General features: G+C 44.1%; 1 protein-coding gene across 2 annotated transcripts in view; it reads right to left on the bottom strand.

Moving 5' to 3' along the window:
* Hmt-1 (ABC transporter ATP-binding protein/permease Hmt-1) overlaps nt 1–22,014 on the bottom strand; it is a 126,326-nt gene that overhangs the window by 86,017 nt on the left and 18,295 nt on the right. For both annotated transcript variants that reach the window (XM_050187488.2, XM_055076196.2), the window contains exons 4-8: nt 21,417–21,561; nt 19,204–19,393; nt 15,212–15,298; nt 11,485–11,587; nt 4,871–4,960 (exon numbers count right to left, since the gene is read on the bottom strand). In XM_050187488.2, the coding sequence (XP_050043445.1) occupies nt 4,871–4,960; nt 11,485–11,587; nt 15,212–15,298; nt 19,204–19,393; nt 21,417–21,561 (615 nt within the window). The remainder of the gene's footprint in view (nt 1–4,870; nt 4,961–11,484; nt 11,588–15,211; nt 15,299–19,203; nt 19,394–21,416; nt 21,562–22,014) is intronic.

Genomic DNA, 22,014 nt, shown 5'->3' with positions numbered 1-22,014 from the left:
CGTTTTTTTCCGCATCAGTAATGAATAATATCGTTATTATCGGCAAGTTTGTGGCAATAACGTAGCCATGTCCACTTTTAGGGGACAGAAACATATGGGCGCGCTTAGCTGCCAGTGACATAGGAACACATGGCGGGCATGCTGCGGAAACTGCAGCATTTGTCTTCACTACTATCCTAATACGGCAGGTTTCCGCTAAGGGTGGGCGAATATGTTAGCTGTGTTACAAGCGTTGGCGTATGAACGGGGTACACTTCTAACGTATCAGTGTAAACGTGGCTGCTATCATTGCCGCTCGTGATTTGTTGTGTGCCCACGAGTGCAGACGAGAAGAACCGAAAGGCGCCTTTTTTGTTGTTGTTGTTGACCACAACCATTATATAGCCTACACATAATAAAGGCAAGTTTGGTTGTAGCTTTTTTTTTTCTCATGGAAGTGCGGAAAGTGATGAAAGGAATGAAATAGGGCATCTGCTTAAGAATGTTTGGTGCATGCAGACTGCTTGGTTTAAACATCTTGAAGAGTCCTTCGCGTAGCATTCGACAGATGGTAAGTGCGATCATTATTAGCTCAACTTGGCACACAACATATCTTTTCGGCAAGTTCAGGGTGCTATCATTACATGAGTGCGATCATTATGCGAGTAAATACGGTACTATTCGCATGCCCCTGCTCTAATGCATTCTAAATTACATTCAGCTGAAATGCTGCATGACCTTGGAAGTTTTGTGTCAGTTTAGTCAACATCAGCAGTGAAAGTAGCACGGGAGTACACACCGCAGATGTTAAGTACACCAATACTTGAAACATCAATGCTAAATGTGTCCCTGTAACATGATGACCCATTGGTGCGAAACGTGTGACTTGGGGAATGAGCTGCCACACCCTCACCATCAAGAAACGTCTACTGGCTCATTAGGCTAGTATGCACCATTTTAATCCTACATAGGGAAATGCAACTCACATCAGTCAAGCTTGACTTACAGTTTACCTTCATTTCAACTGTTCACTTCCATTTCCACAAGAGCTTTGATTCCTTAGCATAGGTGTTCCAGCAACCAAAAGTTCTGGTTCAGTGGTGAGTCAATAAATTGCTCTTAACTCTTTCGTTACTGCTAAAAATGTGATCATTTTCGGTGCTTTTATGCTTTAACATTTTATTTCAAGATGTAGTAACCACAACATATAAAGCAATAAATAAAATTATAGCCTAATCACTGGTGTTTTGATAGGATGTAAAGCAGTAATAATCAGTCAGTCAGTTTTTGAAAATTCTGATGTGTAACTAGGAGCACTAGGAGGCTAGTTTCGATGATACTACCTCCAGTTGAAGTTTTATATCTTCTGAGTCCCCAATCTGGCAAAACACTGCCAAATGTGAAAAATAGTTAAAGTTCAGTCATCATATTTGATGGTGCATGGTGCTGTTGGTTGAAGAATTCGAACAAAAATGTTTAACAATGGGTAGAAAAACTGTTGATCAAATTGATCTATTTTTATAGGCATGGTAATGAAAGCGTTGACTAGCCTTAGTGGCTAAAGAAAAATTCGAGGTGACTTCGTGAACATGCGAAGGAACATATGCATGGTGATACAGTAAAACCTCATTAATACATAGTTGGTGAAGAATGTGACTCAAGCATGCATGAAGTAATGTACTTTTAACCGACAATGGCAAATGAGCGATTACAGACTTACCAAAAAAAAATAACCCGTTTATTGTCATGCAAACGCACATGCAGACAGGTTTTATTTGCGAGCTGGCAGCAACATATCTGTGATTTTCACTTGCTGCCGTGGCAGGCTTGCTGCAATGACGGCATCCTCTAACTGAGCAAGGCCAGGAGCCAGTTTCTGCATCAGGCCCCATTTCTCCCCGAGAGCCCTCATGACAGTCAACACAATAGTTGCGTCGGATACGAAAGGGCCATAATCCATGTTGTCACCCATGAGGACGATGTAGAACAGCTAGAAGCTATGGGAACCAGAAACATGTCAGGACTACCATGTTTTGACATTGCTAAGAAATTATGAGGTTTTATGTGTCAAAACCACGATCTGATTATGAGGAACGCCGTAGTGGGGGACTCCGGATTCATTTTGACCACTGGGGTTCTTTAAGAATGTGCACCAAAACTTAGGTACACAAGTGTTTTTGCATTCCACACCCTCCGAAATGTGGCCACCGTGACCAGGATTTGACCCCGCGACTTCGTGCTTAGCAGCGCAATACAAAAGCCACTAAGCAACCACGGCAGGTGACGTTGCTATCGGTGGCGACTGCAGTCCGGGAAGCATCCGTGCGCTGCCATTTTGCTATCTATGTTCTATACGCATGACAGTTTGCCGATTGCATGCTTGTGCACACCGAAAAATGAAGTAAATACGATGCATTAACCATTTGGCATGTGTGAGGCGACTGCGGCCTAGGTGGTCAGTACATTAGGCTCAATGGTGACAGGGCAGGGGATTCATGGCGACTACAATCGACGATGGATAATTTGGACTCCACGAGAAACTGGGGAACGTGAATAAGTCCGAACTATGAAATGTCCAAAAAAACAAATGTCTCCAAAAAAGATAACTTTATTTACATTTAAGGCCCCTGCGCACAGAACAAGCGGTCAATGCGTTGATGCACGCACTTCCACTTACCAAGTCCGCTTGTATTTCTGCCAGTTTTGAGTTTCGCTGTAAGCCGATGCAAGGACTGCAAAGGTTTGAGTCAGATCTGCATGTGGAAGGCTCTGGAGCACACAGCACATCATTATCCGAGTGAGAGTCGCTGTTTGAGGAGGGGGAGAACTTGCTCAATTATTTTATCGTCGTTCAGTTTGGCACACGATGAAACCGTGCTGCCGCCGTCTGCAAAGTCTTCAAATCTAATGGCAGCAGGAATCGGCACACTGCAGCCCAGCAGGTCATCAATGATGCCCGCATTTGAGCTCGTTGTGGTAAGCGGCAGTTCAGCCTCTTCAGTTGCAGAGTCGGGCTCATTCAGACTGCTACTCGAGACTCATTTGGAGTTGGATTGCAAGGGCACCGTGGGTGCCATTTGACTTGGCCTATCTATAACTTCACGAGAAAGACTTGTTGGAACCAGCAGAGCGCTGTCTGGAACGCAAACTAAACAAACAAGCACAGCCTTCCAGAACGCTGTGCACTAGGCAAACTCAACAAATAGAATGGCGATAGCAGGCCATGCACGGGGGTTCTGGAAAAGGACGTGATGATCGCAATGTTGGTACGACCTCACAATTCAGGCAAAGCCTCCAAGATTGGCAGTTGCAGTTAAATCTTAGAGGTGTACAGCGGCGATCAAGGCGAGGCCTCAGCGATTACCATCTAGGATGTAATCTCTGAGGCCATACATAATGTCTCGTCAAGGTTGCCAGAAGAGATAATGGCGGCAGAGTTAGCGTTTGCTTCAGCTGCGGACGGAATCCGGGTAATCAAATATAGAGCTGGTGGCTGTCCGAAATATCGGTAGTCTTTACACGTTAAGTCTATGGGGCAATTGGCTATGCCGCAAAGCTGTCCGAATTACCGAGCATGCCTGGATTATCGGTGTCCGGTTCATTGGTCGGCGACTGTACACTTCAATCGGAAACGAAGACACAGCGATCACCAAGGTGCGTCCGCGTCCACTGCCTCACTGCACAGGCAGCCAGCAGCTGAGCGTAAACAAACTCGACAGTACTCTGCAATGCCGGCATGTCTGAGGACAAACGAATACAACGCATGCTAAGAAACCTTCTCCATAGCGCCTAGGCAGAGTCATATATTCAAGGAGCAAAAGCCCCCAGATTTTCTTCCTCGCACCCATTATGACCATAATTTATAGTGATAGAAGCCACCTCGCTGTTTACAATTTAGTAGGAATCATAATTTTAAATTGGCAAAGAAAGCCTCAAAATCCAGTGACGAGGCCTGGCGGTGGCACCTTGGTACTTCGAACGTAGTCTATGAGATTACTGTACGTAAGTCGGCTGTTATCATGTACGTACAACATAATTATTGCTTGAAATTGCAGTTGCTATATTATTAGACACTTGTGCTTTATTCTATTCTTTGGAAATTGAAAGCGCATGCATGGCTACGGCAAAACGCTCAACTATGTATCACATGTAAAAGTGTTGTTTCGGTTTCGACTAGATTGGTTTCGTTTTGAATGGTTAAATACCAAAGCAGTTGGAGAGGAAACAATGGAAACACATAGCTATTATCGCAGAAATACTTTAACACTTTGTAAAACATGAATTGCAGGAACATCGACTTGATAAACAAAATGATACTTTCTTACAGTTACAGCCGCACTTGTCGCCTGCCTCCCGCTAATGCCGGCGTATAATCGTTCTCGTGCTCACCTATCGCTGTTTTCAGCATGCTCCCAGTGAACGACTACATCCTTACTCCAGATCGCAAAATTCTGATCAAACATGTTATACGGCGTTTTCCGCATTACCACTTCATGATTAAGCACTCTGACCGGTAGGCTTTCCATTGCATTAAAAAAAGTAGGTACCATGAATCGGTTCTCAGTCCCTTTAACATAAAAGCTATTTGTCTGTTGTTTTCTTGATACCCTTGATAATTTGACATTCGGTTAATCTGGAAATATTTTTCAGTTCCCTGAAATTCGAATTAACGAGGTTTTACTTACATCGCACAAAGGGGTACATGGTACCACAAGGAAAAGCTAGAATAGCTGTACAGGTCCACAAAATGGTTCAGTGACATAAGAAAATTAGGAAACAGAATGGCGTTTCCCTTCATATGACCATTGTCTTTTCGCATCAAGACCTCTATGACACATGACCAACTAAGCCAGCAGTGAATTCTTGTCAGTTCTAGCACTATTGGTCATACCTGAGGAGGGACGTGACACTGCTGGTTCCTCGGTCAAGAATTTTGAGCACCTCGCCAGTTTTGCGACCCAGGTGCCAGTTCATTGACAGACTGCAGGAAAGCATACATAATGAAAGAATGAAAGCTGTAAAATAATAACATTAGTAGGTATAAGTGGGCAGAAGATTATGGAACACACAAACACCTGGGAGAACATGAAACGAAAATTTTGTGCATCGCTCTTTTCCTTTTTGTTTTTTTTAAGGCAGCTGCTGACTAGGTAATTATGGTACAAAGCCTCAATTCCTTGAGAGCACCACAAATAATTATTTGCAGCAACCTTTATGCAACCTGTTAACAACGTGCACCAAGTGCAGTATGGCTTGCAAAATGAAAAAGGAGACTATTCAAGTCACCAAAAGTGAAGGAAGAAGTTGCATGGCCTCACAAACGATTCAATAACATGCCAGCCAGCCCAATGTGATGGTTGAAGGCCATGTAATGAATGTGTCACCAAAAGTTGCCAAATTGGCCCCTACTAATCGTGCATTTCCCTTGGAAACACAGATGAAGCCACTCTCCACTCTTGTCCAGTTGAGTGCTCAATGAACTTGGCTTTCAGCAGCATGGTCGAAAAGGGTGTATACGCATCAGTGGCATCTGGTACCATGAGAACACCACATGAGATTTCAGGCCTGTGAACGTGTAATTACTCAGTTCGAAAGCCACGCTGCACTTCGTGTATTTTGAACTGGTTCCATAATAGGTGCTATAATGAATTATGTGTTGCACTCCTAAAGAATGCAGGCGCCTTAATTAAATGTACCGTATTTACACGATTGTAAGTCGACCCCTTTTTTTAAATTTGAAAGTCTGAAGTTGGGGGGGTCGACTTACGATCGAAACCAAAACATGACCCCGCCAAAAAAAAAGCGATACCAACGGGAGCTACTATGCAGTTACAATTTTATGTTTGCTATATGGCCCTACCCGTATCTTTTCGCTATCCCGCGTGTTTTTTCGCTTTTCGGAAGGGTTTTTCAACATTTTTGAGAATTTTACAGCGCATACAACGTTCATGGGGGGGGGGGTGTCGATAGCTGATGGAAGCGCCGCTGTTCCCATTTGCGGCGGCACCCTCAGAGCGGCGCCGCTTGCGGGGAGTATCGGTAGTTCATGGAAGAGCAGACACCGCTCGCGGGTTTCTCTTTCTCTGTTTAAAGGCATTCGTATTGCCTAGACGCGTTCCACTTGACTGCCGGCTACGTGCTACTTCTCTGCTTCCCCAGTCGTCATGAGTGCTCCAGGCCTACTAATCGTTCGGGACTCGTTCACAGCAGCGTTCAAGAGGGCTGCCATCCTTTACGCCGAAGAAACAAATCACTGCGCAGCGGGCCGCAATTTCGATGTTTCTAAACGGGTGGTGCGAGAGTGGCGACTGCAGCGAAGCGAAATTTTCACTTGTGACGGCAAGTGAGAAATTTCCCACGTGCCGAAGTCTGGACGCTTTCCGGAGCTGTAGGCTAAGCTTGCGGCGTATGTCGCTGAAATGCGTGATCGGTCCCTGCCAGCGAAGTGCGACGTAGTCATGAAACAAGCCCGGACCTTCGCCTTAATTTTAAGGTTCTGCTCCGCCGCGAGTACAAGTGGCTGGCGGCAGAAGACTGCGAAATTACGCCAACCGGACCTGTCAAAAGAACCTCCCTGACGGCTGCGTGTGGTTGGGTGCATTTGGCGTGGGCTGCTGTTCTGCAAGATGTTTGCCAAATTTGAAATTTCGCTGGACCACGACGCGCTGTGGGACCGCAGCAACGATGACGATGGCAGCACTAGTGAAAACGAGTAGTCCAGTGACCATGTCAGCTACTAATAAATTTTCGTTATCGAATGCGCCCTCTGGTATGCTCTATTATATTTTTTTTTTTTCGGTCACGCGATATGGGGGGGTCGACTTACATTCGAGCCGACTTACAATCGTGTAAATACGGTAATTACTGAGTCCACAGCTATCTAATGATAAAATAAAAACCAGACAAAGACTTTCAGTCAGTACCCCTTTAACTACTCCCCAGCGCATTTCCTGAAATTACAGTGGAGCCTCGATTATACGACTTTCTCGGGACCTCGAAAAAGCGTCGTAAAATGCGGGTGTCATAAAATCCGAACATAAATTATGCCTATACAAATACTACTTATATTGCGCGACGAATTTACGAGGAACTTCTATGTCAACTACTAACATACTCTGCAGGTCTTGGAAACCCAGATTACCAAAAAAAGCAAATGCGATAAGAATTAATGCTGCAGTACAGGTACCACTCATGCTTTATTCAAATGAACCTTTACGGCACTCCACTGCCCACTGCCGTGATTCCCGCCAGCCAGCGCGAACTTTAAAAAAAGTCGGTAAGAGCGAAGACGTCATCCACGCCTTTTTGTTCAAGTTGTAGCTGCACGGCAGCATCTTCAAGTTCTTAAAGCACCATGCCTTTGCAAACTTTTCAACAACGAGCACGGGCAGCCTCTTGGAACCGTCCTCGTTAGCACAGAATAGTGCCGTCACATGCTTTTTACTACGCTTGCCCCCATGACAGCTGTCACCCTTAAACGCAAAGGTTTGCTCGGGCTGCATATGGTAAAAAAACCGCTCTCATCGGCGCTGAAAGCGTCGCAGGGCTTGTATGCAGCAATCATCTCCGGCAGCGACTCCATCCACTCGTTCACCGTCGACACGTCCATGGAAGTGCTTTCTCCGCAGGAGCGGCTGTACACAATCCTGTTTCGTTTTTTAAAGCGATCCAGCAACCCATTAGATGCCTGAAAGTCGTCGATGTCCAGACGCAATGCCACAAGGTCTGCCTTTTCTTTTAAAATGGTGGCGCCAACGTTGATCGCAGAGCTCCGTGCTTGATGGAGCCACTCGACAAGAACTTTTTCTAACTTCTCATGTTGTCCTTTTTTTGCCCTCTTTTTTTGTCCTCTTGAGCCCTAACTTGTTGGCGTTCTGCAATATCCCCGCTTTGTTTGCCCGGATCGTCTTAAGCGAAGATTCAGGTATGTTAAGGTCCCGGGCAATGCTGGCCTTCGTGGCTCCATGCCGCTTTTCCGCTTCCTCGATAATATTCAGCTTATCGCCGAGCGACAGAACTGTCCGCTTTCGGGACATCGTGTGTCACGTTGCTCCACACAACTCAATACCTCCGCTGAACGCTGGTCGCTAGGATTGCGATGAAGAACACGTGCGATAAACCTAGGCCTCTCTGCGCTACCTTGTCGGCAATCTGCTGCTGGGAAACTGGAAGGAGAGAAGCGCTTCCCCAACATGACAAGAGGCGACGCCCCCGAGAAGAGAGGGAGAATGTGATTGTGGAGAATAAAAGGCACCATATTTCGTCCGCCGTTCCGTCCTGCGCTTCGCAAGGGTCGTCGTATAATGCGGGTCAGGCGTAAAATTGCGTTGGATAGCCAGGGTTTTTAGTGCATTGCTTCTATGGGGACTTCGCCAGGACTGCGCTAATGTTTTTGTGAAACCCAGGTCATCGCAAAACCGGGGGATGTATAACCAAGGTTCCACTGTATTTGAAAGCAACTTGAAGAAAACAGCCATATGTCTGAAAAACATTAAATATTAGTAAGAACTTCTAGTCTCTGTAAACTTCAAACATTCTAGCAGCGTATGGCTGCTGGTGTGTACTAGAGTGCTAGTTTTGCTACAGCCTAATAAACAAATGGAAGTGTAGCATTGGTTTGATGAGATGATGTGCATGATGCAATTTGTAATGTAGAAGAAACATCCCAATTGCATGACACGACAATATACCACAGGAATATTACATGAAATTAGCCATTAAAGGCACTTGACAAAGGCAGGGAACATAGCAAATAAGTGTATTAGACAGGTAAATATGTCTTGGACTTGAGTCCTGACCAGAAATTGAAGATAAGAGCGTCCTCACACAATCCAATGAGGTTTGATTGTGCAGTTATTTTACAATGTGGCACTCAGCAAAGAGCAAATTTTGCATTTCAAGAGGAGAACATCTATATGTGCAACACTGCATCTGGTGCTTAGATAAATTTTCAACTATAACAAAACATATCATCACAAGGAGTGACGGGCACAGGAAGACTAGCAGGCAACAAAAATTTAAAAGATTTATACGAGGGCAAATCAGAACGTCGTGCGAAGTCCTTGCCCCTATCTTTTTCTTTTTTTTTCTGTAGCCAAATTACGGCTGTAAATGCGAAGTCAACATATGCATTCCCCGTGGTGGACCTTTATTGGAGCGGCCCGGCTTTTCTGCCAGTAGCTCCGTAACACAGCACTGCTGTCAGTTGAAGATGGCGGTTGTGCTTCACACGTGCACGGCGTACAAGCAACAAAGTGTGATTCATTTTATATGGAGCAAGGGACAAACGCCCATCGAAATTCACAGGCAGCCCATGTATGGGGGAAAGGTGTTTTCGCCTCGAGAAGTGTGAGGTGGTGGTGTTGTGAGTTTGCAAAAGGCCGTGAAGACTTGCCTTACAATGACGGTGGTTCCACAGTCAGCCGGACAAATTTTACCACAGGGGCATCTCAAATTTAGTGCTGCAATGGAACAAATGTCTGAACCGGTGTGGGGACTATGTGGAAAAATAGCGTAAGGTTCATAGAATTGTACATATCTTTTTAATTGTCTGTGTGTACCTTATTTTGGCTAATAAAAAATATGGGCAATGACTTTCTGATTCGCCTTCGTAATAAAGTGCCTGCAATTAAATGTACAACTTGGTAGCAACAATGGTGATGCTGACAGCATGAACAGTAGCTCTCAAATGTTGAGCTGGACGACACTTGCTGAATTTGCCCACTTTTTATACATTGCTTACAGATTCCTGACTGCTTATGGCTTCAACGTAAAAAATAATTCAGTACTACGAACTTCAGGATACCAACTTACCAAAATAACAACCATTATTTAATTTTCCTGGCATGCTAACAACACCTCAGTACTACAAATTTTTATTTGAGAATCCAGGGGTTATTAGATGCGAGGACACATACAAGCAGTTACAGTGATCATCAGCATGCAATTAGGGTGCCCAGTGCACACGCCTGATGACAGTGTTGCACACGCCTAATCGTGCATAATTGACACCTTGAATATCACTGTTGATATGCTGTGGGATGCACCGTGAAGTCTTCAGACAAGGAACTTCGGGGGATTGGTCCAAATTGTTCATGATTCTGAAAGATCATTAGAGTGAAATCCCCGAAACTAACCATCCCTCCCTTCAACCCATCAGTTCATCAGTTGTCACCATATGAGCCATCCCAGAAAGCGTCGCTGTCAGATCACAGCTTGTGCTGTTGCTATTTTCCATATATTCCGCGCCACACACCACCGAAGCATCGGATAATAAGAGTGGCATGTGCAGAAGAGATGCTGACGCCGAAAAAACCCCGGATGAGTAGGAAGCTTTATGCCGCCTCCAAAGCGCAATGTTTCCTTTTCCTTGTTTGTTTGTTTTTCAAATTCCTTGCCATGGCCACCACAGCTGTCTCGCTCGAGGCGGACACCTGAACTATTCCAAAGCACAAGCACGTGTAAAAAACATTATCTGGAAAGAGTAACTGTGCGATATCCCTGCAAGCACAGAGGTTACATTTCTCCACGTGCATAGCTGGTACGGCCGCAGAAAGAAGCGCACAGGAAAGAGGAGGCGTGTGCAGAAATAAAAGCAAAAAGACAGAAGAAATGTGCCTCCGTTGCTAGGTGACACACGTCTGGGCAGAACATGCACTCGCAAAACCTTATGCATTGTCGCCTCCGCAATAGAAATGAAAAATCGTCTCCTGCCCTTCCGCATTTTTCTTCTCTGGTGCCATCTCAGGTTTTCCAAACGCATTTCCAGGGGCATCCACTTTCTGCGCCTTGTTGTCTGCTAGCCTACTGTTCTGGCCACCATGAAGGATACATGGAACTCTAAGAATCCCCAGATTTCTGACTACTATTCATTTGTAGTACTGAAGCATTGTTAGCACGACACGGAAACTAAATAACTTTTATTCTGAAATGTTCGGTATTCTGAAGTTCATAGTACTGAAATAATTTTATGCTAAATCTATAAACAGTCAGCAGGGCATATTTGAAAAGTTTGTTAATGAAGTCTTCGTAGTAGCAAGCAGTGTAATAAGTGGCTGGCGGCAGTCCCCAGACAATGACCCTGACAGTTCACATGCTGTATTCATCTTTGACGAGAAATGAGCATATTGATCAAATAAAGTGTGTTCTGTAGTTACACTGCATTGAAGAATTGTTTTCTTTAGTTTCATCCACCTCAATTTCAGAGGTCACCCTATATTCTGGTCTTTATTATATTGAAGAACAGAGAGCAGCTGTAGGCGCATGTCACGTAGGTGCATGTCACGGATGTCACTGTAGCCACATTGGATGTTGCACAGATGCTTTGAGAGCCAGAAGAACCCAGAATGGAGACAGCTGCCATATTCTGGGCTTTCACAGAAGGGGTAATGCAAAACCATGAAACAGTTCATGTTTCCACAAAAGAACTTCAAAGCCTTGTGCCTTGGACTGGGAGGCACATTACTGCTGTATCTTTTACAAGTGAGAATGTGGCGTCGTACTCACTGATGTAGATGGGAGTAGAGTTCAACTTCAATCTCCTTCACCGTGTACTGCTGCACCGAGATCCACAGATAGGAGCGCACATTGGACAGGATGCTACTGTTACCTGAATGGGCGAGAGGCACACAATCGTAACTCACGGTGAAATCCCACTTGGATCTTTTAACAGCGCACAGTGGAAACCAGCGCGATTCTCCTATTCACCTGGTTTTCCATGCGGCATGACATGGGTATGAAATTATATGGAAGCATGGAGGCCTATTTCATACGTATACTGCAGCAACGACTTATGAGAGGCAGTGTCCACAAGTCACTGCTCACAGTCAAGTTGGTCAGTTATTAACTTTGCATCCATAAATAAGTGCATTCTCAAGGCCTGTGAATAAAGTGTGCAACCAATGTAACTGCATACTATTAGCACAGGTGTCGTAATAAGTAACATTCTTAAATTTTAAGCTACATTCTTGGGTTTTATGTGCAAAATCCATGATTTGATTATGAGGCATGCGATAGTGAAGGACTACAGATTAATTTTGACCACCTGAGGTTTTTTAACATGCCACCTATGCATGGTGCACAAGCATTTTTGCACACCACTCCCACCGGAATTGGGCCACCACGACCAGGAATGAACCTGCAACTTCATGCTCAGCAGTGCAACGCTGTAGCCACTGAGCTGCCATGCCGGGCAAGTAAAATTTATTTCTATCAGTGAAATTAAAAGAACTCATTTCTCCAATAAAAACTTAGCCCACAGATATCAACAATGACTGAGAAAGAACTTATCATAAGAAAAGCAGAGAAGTCCGCCTGGGCTAATATTCTCCAACCTGCTAATCAATATTTTCGAATATTCGATCGAGTACTATGCTAGTATTTGATACTATTCGGTTCAGCTTGGAATTTCAGTATTAGAAGATTTCATAGTATTCAAAATGAGTGAATATACATATTTTTCTGTGTATAAGCAGCACCCCAAATTACAACACCTCAAAGATAAAAAAGAAATCCATGCGTATAAGCAGCAGAAATAACTGAATACAATGCCCAAATCTTTGCAAAAACAGCTTCCATTCGTGGATGCCCGAATCGCCCATGTCGTACCTTCGGCCAGCGGCTCTGTTCCCTATCTCCGCTTGTTTCGTGCCATGAAAAGACTTCGTTTATGAGCAAATTGTATCTGAAGGGTCCGAATACCTTTATCGCAACAAAACGCAAACATGCGGCCATGGAGAGACCAAGCCAAGACTGAGCAGTGGATTCACCGCTGCAGCTGCTTTTGGTAAGGTGGCATGGATTGTTTGGGCATCGCGCAACATCACATGGATGTGTAATTCTTGGCCACTTGCAGTTTGTGTGAGTTTCGCAAGCCACGAAAATTAGTGCAGCACTATGCAATAACGAAACTGCTGAAACTTGAAAGCATGGGAGGTGCAGAGTCAAGGGAAAACGAAACCTTTCGACCACCCACGTCGTTGTCAAGGATAATGTCAATCAGTTCTTTTTTCTAAAAATGAAACAGAAGTGGCCAAGTAGCATTTTCTTTCTTCTTATAATGCAATACAATTATGTTTTTATAACAAGTGGTTGAGTACTAGCGACAGAATTTAAATGACGAGTGCCTTTGTCATCGGGCAAGTACTTGAATGTCCCGGCGGGGTCTCTAATTGTGTCCTGCATTTACCTAAATTTCTCGATTACTAAGGCTCTGTTGATATTGATGCCTTAGAGGTTCTCGAGCACTAATCTACCACTTTAGCTGGACTTAATATTTTCTTTTAGTGTCCCTTTAAGGGGGGACACATGTCCCACGATGTCTGACAATGCTATTTCATAGTGCACATAAACATTGCATGCATTAAACTTGTAATGTAATGTACATTAACAGCATATGTAAGCCGAAGAAACCAATCGGCATACAGAGCGTGTGCGGTAAGCACAATGCTATTTTTTATTTACATAAGGCATTTACATTTACTTGCAAACACTATTCTAGACCTGCCTAGTACATGGCTCGTATTTACAGAAGTTGTAGCTGTAATAGACGATGTAGTTATTACGTAAACAGTGTCTCAGATCAAAAACAACTGCATTGCAAGATGTGCAGTAAGGTTTTATGACTGCAGTACTTTACAACTCACTCCTGCAGTATTGCCTGCTAAGCATGAAATGGAACATCCATGGCAACTACGTAAACGTAAAATCAAAGCAGGACCTGGCTTCCTGATGACATCGCACTTGAGCCAGATAATTACTTCCACAATCATGAATGGCTCTCAGCTACAGTATCCTCTTTAATTCCACCAAGAAGAGGGCAGCGTCACCACCCAAGTTATGCGATTTCCTGATAAACATTTCTTTATCGGAGTGCTTCGGAAGAAGCTGAAAGTGCTAGATAAAAAAAATCTCAGCTTGTTGAGCGCCGAGGAACATTACTACAGTGCACCGATTCTTCCAGTTAGAGATGAGGAGGAGACTCAAGCAGAGCTGTGCCTGCAAATATAAAATAATGAATTTAGTGTCAAAAACACGATCGCAGAGAGGGGCAGGATATAAATGAAGGACAAGCACTTACTTTCAACTGTTTATTTTTGCAGACAGTGAGCACTCATCCTGTGTTTATGTCCTCCCCTCTCTGTGATTGTGTTTTTTTGGTGCTAAATTCATTATTGTTCGACATGCACTAACTAGCCCAACATCAAACACTACAGTAAATTAGGTGTGTACGAATATCAAACCGAATAAAAAAAAGAGAAAGCCAAATATTGAATCGAATATCAGAAAACATTTTTGCAAAGTTTAATTCTTACAAATTTTGGGCAAGAAGATGTGGTACTGCACATGCCTGGGACTCTCCTAGCATTGCAAAAATGTAGCAAGCTAGTTAGGTATATCGAACTCAAGATTTACAGTATGATCTACTCTTATTAAAGGGAACACCAAATTAGTAGTATGCCAGCAATGCTTACAGCTCAGTTCCAGAAAATACTTTCTTTATCAATATAATTTCTGTTGAACAGAACCAAGTGCCCGTTTTCCCTCTGAAACTAATAAATTAGTGACATTCTGTTGTGCTGAATACCAATAAGGTTCTCAGTTGAATAGTGGACCTGTGTGTTGTGGCAATTTTTTATTTATTGCATAGAAAGTTTTGCCTTCCAGTTTTCCTCTAAAATGCAGAGGGGCTATCCCAACTTTACAGTAGGTCAGATATTGTAAGGCCAATCTGCACGACAGACGAAAGGACTGTGCCTCACTAACTAGATCAACCCGCCACATGTAGCCGGTGTAGACGGTAGAGAGCAGGCACCGTTTCATTGTCAGTTTCTGTACGATTTGCCACCTGTCAAAGATTCTAAAACTGGAGGGTCACAGCAAGTTCGCGTGACATCGCTGATAATCTAAGAATGAAAGGTGATCAAAATGAATCAGTCAAGAAAAAATTTGGAAAGCTTCAATAATATTGAAAAAAAGAGCTGGCACAGATAGGCTTAAGATGAACATGTTGCAGCACTAGTTGGTACATGACAGCAAATCAGATTCTTGCACAAAACAGCTGATCAGAAAAGGCATACGCACATAGACAGGACAGGTACTGTGCTGTCCTATGTCAACCTGTCCTGTCCTGTAAGCAACTGGCCTTGTTGCAAAGGGCCTTAACAGTGACAAAACACCAAGCTCTGCTGTGCCAGATTACCTCCCGAGGCAAAGTTCATGAATGTGCACTCACCCTGCCCTTGTAGACACCACAAGAACACGTAGAGCAGGATGTCCTGCCATGGGAAGATGATTGTGCCTTGTGCTGCCAGGCTGTTCACTGCACGAAGTAATTAAATAGACACCAGCTGCTAATCAAAAGCCTCATGAATTAGATAGCTAAGACATTAATAGGAAACACAGGCTGCACCAGGCATGCAAGAACATAGGGCAATGGACACAATAATGCAGACAGGTGCCAATGAATTGAATAAATTTACATTCTTCAAAGGGTAATATTTTGTCCAGTAAATAATGGTATGAACCGGCAATTATGTTAACGATAGCATGGTTGGCAGCCATCTAATTAAAGGACTCAACTTGCCATCCACCCAATTTATACTGTGTCATTGAGCATTTTAGGTCTGTCTGTACCAGTTGCGATAATTCTGTAATAGAATTTGACAAGGCAGGCCTGTCTTTCTTGGAATACCTACAAGAATTGTAGTGTGACAATGACTAATGCATTGGACATGTCTGCAGTAAGAACAGAAATGCAACAATGACAGCATTGCGAAGAAAGTGCATGTGCAAAAAAAAATAGCAAGTGCAATTGCAAAATAAAATAAAACATGTAGTAACATGAGTTTAGTTCAATGCAAGAACCTGTGAGCCAGTTGGTAACCATAGTCAACATAGGTAACACAGACAAGCACCTATAGGGTGATACATATGTCATACATAAAGAGCTCATATATAAGAGGACTACTTGCTTTAATGTATGAGTCAGCAGTCAATGCAATGCATGTCTTATGCACACTTCTCCCTCTGTCCCCCTCACTTGAACACAGCTAGCCTCTTAACTCAGCAGAACTGGGTTCAATTGTAGAAGAAATGTTTGATCCTTTAATGTGCCCCTCACCAGGCCCCATCGGAAGTTTTGCTTGCACACTGGGAGTTGTGAAGCACTATCTAGGGAGCATTTCACTGCAGGAATTTCTTGAATTTGTTAATTACAAGAGATAAGGGAAATTGAAATTCCACATTACCATACACCCAGGAGGCAAACTTCAATGTCAACACTCATATTTTTCTTTTTTTTTTGCCTCTACTAGCGCCCGCAAGCAACAGTCCTTCCTTGCCTTCTCCTATGCTGGAGCTGAGGAACCGTGCCACATTTATGTCCATGAGCGCCACCTTTATTATTTTTTTCTTCTCTTCCGTTTTTTTTTTTTTTGCTGCACAGCGAAGCGCACTTCTAGAGGCAGTTAGTTCTGCATGTTCTACATTGGATGATTTACCGAAGTCATGTAGTACCATAATCGGTGATGTTGCAAGCAATGTGTCAAACGTAGAGGTATTTGTACACGTGACTGAATCTCTGGCTAGGAGATGGCCTCCTTAAGAGGAAGGGTACATGGGCTTTTGTTTAAAGTTCAGCTGCTTTTGTGCTGTGCTGCCATTTAGGAAATTGCAGGCACGGTCGTCAGCACGTGATCTGAGCACCATGCTCATCTGTTTGCAATGGCAAAACCTGGTGAGAGTTAATATAAAGTTACAATATGAGTCTTGTGTTAAAATGATATGACTTGCTGCTCCATTACAGCACACTGTGGAATATAATATACTGCTCAGAACACCCTTCATAAAAAGAGTGTGAATATCAAACAATGTTTATCCATTTTGTAAATAATACTACCCTGCTTATTTAGGTCACAAATTATAATCTACACCACCGCAACCACCATCACCTTATTTCATGTCTGTTGCAGAATGAAGGCAACTCTTGACTTACAAAGACAATAATGTGTGCACAGGTACTTTTTTGGTAACTCTTATTCTGCACATAATACAGTGAAATCTCGGTGATACGATTCGGCTAAATACGTTTTTCGGCATAATACGTTTTTTTTTCGTTCCCGGCCGATGCCCTATAGAGGTAAATGCATTTTTGTACGGCTAATACGATCGTATTTCCACGTCGTTTTGGATAATACGTTCCCGGAAACGTCTTCTGTATGATGATAACATCAGAGCCAGTCCTTTGAAGCGGGTGGGCAGAGCTACTGAAATTAACATCGAGCGAAACGACAGGCACGGCGGACTAAAGACGCGGCGACGCGCGCTTTGTATGCTCGAGGCTTGGCCTGGCTCGGCTCGGCTAGAGTCCGGCCGTGCTTCTGCACAGCGCCTGCAGCAGTGTGGCGGCCTCTGGGAGCAATTTTCGCAAGCTCGCACACCAAACTCACCGAAGGTTTTTAGCGCCATCTATCCTAAGACATAGTACTCACGGTAAAATCACGTGACCAAGAAGCAGTGATTGGCGCATTGACGATGCTGTAGGCTTTGTTGGCTTTGTGCTTGCCATTTCTCGTTGCCATTTTGGTGTTTCGAGCGTTCAGCTTGCACTTCGCCCTTATCGTTTCTTCTGTTTTGGTGCCGCGTTTCACCCGTGCGCTTCACCATGTCTAGAAAGCGTAAAGCGTTATCGCTGAAAGAAAAACTCGACGTCCTAGCAAAAGTAGACGAAAATCCGCAGAAGAAACGTGTCGACCTGGCACGCGAACTTTGTTTGCCTGTCTCCACGCTGAACACGATCGTCGGCAAGCGAGAAGAAATTCAGAAGAACATTCAAGTCTTCGGCGCCAGCGTGAAGCAAACAAGGGGCGCCCAGCATGGCAAGATGGAAGAGGTTCTTCTGGCATGGTTCAGGGAAGTAAGGGCGGCGGGCGTGAACGTGGACGGGACAGTTGTTCGCGAGAGAGCTGATGAGATAGCACTCTCGTTGGGCATCGAAGATTTTAAAGCTTCGGGCGGGTGGCTCCATCATTTTAAAACACAGCATGGCCTGTCGTATAAAACCGTTTCCGGCGAAGGGAAGTCTGCCGACCAAGATCAGGTCTCCAACTGGCTTTCGACTCTGCCGGCGGTGATTGCTCAGCACCAGCCAAGGGACGTGTTCAACGCAGATGAAGCTGGGTTGTTCATCAATCTTCAGCCCGAGAAAAGTCTCAGCATAAAAGGTGAGACGTGTCAAGGCGGAAAAAAAAGCAAAGAAAGAGTCACCGTATTGTTGTGCTGCAACGCTGATGGAACCGAGAAGCTCAAGCCTACTGTCATTGGCAAATACTGGAAGCCACGCTGCTTTTCGCGTAACCCACGCCTTCCTGTCATTTATAAAGCGAATAAGAAGGCATGGATGACCGGAGCCCTTTTCACAGAGTTCCTCACATTTCTGGATGCCCGGATGCGTGCCGCGAACCGTAGAATTCTTCTGGTTCTCGACAATTGTGCCGCGCACCCTGTCGATACTTCGTGGCTGCAAAACGTAAAAGTAATTTTCCTGCCGCCCAACTGCACCAGCCACTTGCAGCCCCTAGATGCAGGAATCATTAGAAACATGAAATTTCACTTTAGGAGCTTGTTGATCAGACGCTTTTTGGCCAAGATTGACCGGAAAGATGCCAGCTTGAAGGTGGATCTTCTTGATGCCATCCATTTTCTGGCGATGTCATGGGATCGCGTCAAACCTGACACTTAGCAAAGTCATGTAACATGGAATTTCTACAGACAGCTAATAACAACCCATGATGCGCTGTACAACTACAAGATTCATGTGTACAAGCATGAGGCATGAGGCTACAACAGTGCATGCCCAGACATGGCCGGCAGCAGTAATGCTAAACTAACTTCTGTTAACCTAGACAAATCAATAATTTGTTCGCTTACCTATAGCACTTCTTCCATAAAAAGACACTGGACCACCCGGAAAACACTTTTAGCTACACAAGGTGGTGGTATTACCTCTGTTATCTATTATTTATTCTGTATGACATGGGCGAACAAGGATGCTGATTGCTACATTGAACTGTGCAGACCAAAAATGTGGCCTAGTCGAGAAATTTGAATCAAATAAAAAAGCTAGATGTACAAAGTCTCCTTTTAAAGCTCTTTGATTAGTAATGCAGATTGTTGTACAACTAGGTATCACTGCACAAGAAACAAACAAAGAAACGAGGCACACACCAACTAATCGGTTGAGCATGGGGATGAAGACGTTGACGACGCGGCCCGACACAAGCAGCGCAACACACAACACCACCACGAACTGCAGGCGACAGTTCCGTTTGGGCCACAGGAAAGGCAGCAGCAAACGCACTTTGTTCTTGAAGCCCCGGAATGGACTGCCACTGCCATTTTCTTCGTCCAGAAGTGGCTGCAGCAAGGAAGAAGCAGAAATCTTCACTATATGATGACTCTAATCCATGTTGTCTTAGTTAGTGGATGTGATGCTCAAAGATGCAGAGGTTGGCAGTTAGTTCCCTGCTGCTGTCACCACCAGTATCATCGTCAGCCTATTAAAGGGACACCAAAGGCAAATACTAGGTCAAGCTAAAGTAATAAATTAGTGCTCGAGAATCTCTAAGGCGTTAATATTATCGCAAACGGAACCCAAATAATCGAGAAATTGAGGTAAATGCAGGAGATGGTTAGAGACGCCCCCGCGACATTCAAGTACTTGCCCAATGACGAAAGCCCTCTTCAGTTAAATTCTGTCACTAGTACTCTACCACTTGTTGCAAAAAACATCCTTCTATTATATTATAAGACGAAATAAAATGCTACTTGTCCAGTTCTATTTTAATTTTGGAAAAAAGGATTCATTGAAATTACCCTTGGCAATGACATGGGTGCTAGAAAGGTTTTGTTTTCGCTCGACTCCGTGCCACCCACGCTTTCGCTTTTCTTCAGTTTTGTTATAGCGTACTGCTGCATTGATCTTGCTGGTTCGCAAAACTCGCACAAACTGCAAGTAGCAGAGAATTCAACTTCAATGTGATGTCGGGGGATGCCTGAGCGGTCTACAACACTTGACCAAAAAGCAGCTGCAGCAGCGAATCCACCGCTGTCTTGGCTCGGTGCTGCAGCAAAGTGGGGTGCTGGCATATGCAACGTCACTATTCCTTCGGTTGGGTGGCAGGAGATTTGAATTTCAAAAACGGTGTTCGGACCCTTCAGATGCAGGTTTCTCGTAAACTAAGTTTTTTCTTGGTGCAAAACAAGTGTTGAAAGGTTTCTGGAATGGTATTTAGACAGTCCACATCAACTTAGTATTTGCCTTTAGTGTCCCTTTATATTGACTGCATGATGAAGGTCCCTCACAGTGAGCTCCCTTTATTATTTGCAAAAATGTACTGCAGAGTGAGCTCGTCTGACATAGTGCTAGTAATGTGAAGCACTCCTTGCCTGCCTCTACCAGGGACTTTACAGTCGGCAGGAAGGTAAGTTCCCGTGTCACCTCATTTCAAGCCTCTTCAACAAAGAACATGTACATCCGATGGTAGTCTTCGAACTAGATTTGCACAAAAGCCCAACAGTTTACCCATTAAGTCACAGACACATGCATACAACACTCTTACCAATGCCAACTGGTATTTAGTTATGATTGGAGCATGCGTCATGTTGCATGGCAACAGTTTGCTTAACAAAGCACATGAACAGGCCAGTTTGCATTAGGCCACATATTCAGACATCGAATGTTCAAATTGTCAACCTTACCACTGTCCTTCACATGGGTCATGCTGCGAAGCAACAAGTTGCTTACAAAAGCGAGAGCGTGCAAGCTTTTCCCATGCTTCCATTGTGGCAGCTAGCACTTCAAGATGCTATGTGATCCTGCACCGCCTTTGAGCCTTGGTCCATGGAAGAGAATTGTCATCCACCCGAATGCAGCACGACAATAAAAGGAAACCCATACGGGTTCGAGTCCCGGACCAGGACAAATTTTCTTTCGACTGCGAAGCTTTCTTCTGGTTTCCTTTGTAGCTTTGTGCTACACTAGATGATAATTTTTCCCTTTCATATACCTTTCTCCACCTTGTGGGCTTCCACAAAACTGATTTGCTATTTCCCTAGTCCACGATCCACGGGTATGCATATGATCGCATCAAGAGCTGAAAAAGTGCATTCTGCTGTAAAAGGAAACAGTAAAAAAAAAAAAAAAATAAAGAGAAAGAAAAATCAACTTCTTGGACAACGTTCCCTGCACCATCTAACAACTACAGTAAGTTTATGTTTAGTGCTCACCAACATATCATCCCATACAGATGGAGCTTCAGATATACATAGTGCCCAATTTGTGCCTACTTATAGCCGAAGTGTAGGCCTCACCAAACACTTACCAGAGATCAAGAAAAAAGTGAATAAGCACAGGGCATGAAGCTGTGATGGTACTGTACCTGTGTCTCCTGAATGTGACCCCTCGAGTAAAGGAAGTAGTCTTGGACACTTGGCACCGAGGGACCCTTGAGGCCAATGCCAAACACCAGCACGGAGAGGATGAAGCGGGCCGCAAAGAAGACCATGTCGGCTATGTCCTTGCGCCTACATCAGTGTGGTGGCAGCAAAATGAGGTCATTGCATTCTGGACTAAGCTGAGTCTGCATGTAGCATCAGGCTACCTAGATAATTCCTGTCCCTCAGGCTAGCTGGTGTAAGAAATGCGGACTGTTTCCGTGTATGAGCAACTAGCCACTGGACTTATAGTAAATTATAGCATAATATTTCAGCGGTAGACACCATTAGAGAGGAATGTGTAATACGTTAAAGGTAAACACCGCTGACAAAATCTATTTTGGTTGATGATGAAACTTAAAAGGGGTGAAAACATCACACCAGGCATGTTCTCAAATTAGAGCGTCAATGTGTCAAAGCCATTTCGGCCTCTTCTCAATCTTTTGGGTGCTGGGTTCTTTCCGAAGCGCAACAAATTCAATTTCTGTCTAGGTAACTCATTACAGGCTTTAAATTTAAATGCTATTTATTGGGGATATGTTG

The sequence above is a fragment of the Dermacentor andersoni genome, chromosome 2 (genome assembly GCF_023375885.2).
Source record: "Dermacentor andersoni chromosome 2, qqDerAnde1_hic_scaffold, whole genome shotgun sequence".
In the NCBI taxonomy this organism is placed as follows: domain Eukaryota; kingdom Metazoa; phylum Arthropoda; class Arachnida; order Ixodida; family Ixodidae; genus Dermacentor; species Dermacentor andersoni.
The sequence above is the reverse complement of the archived record's forward strand: the minus strand, read 5'-3'. Positions and strand labels throughout refer to the sequence as shown.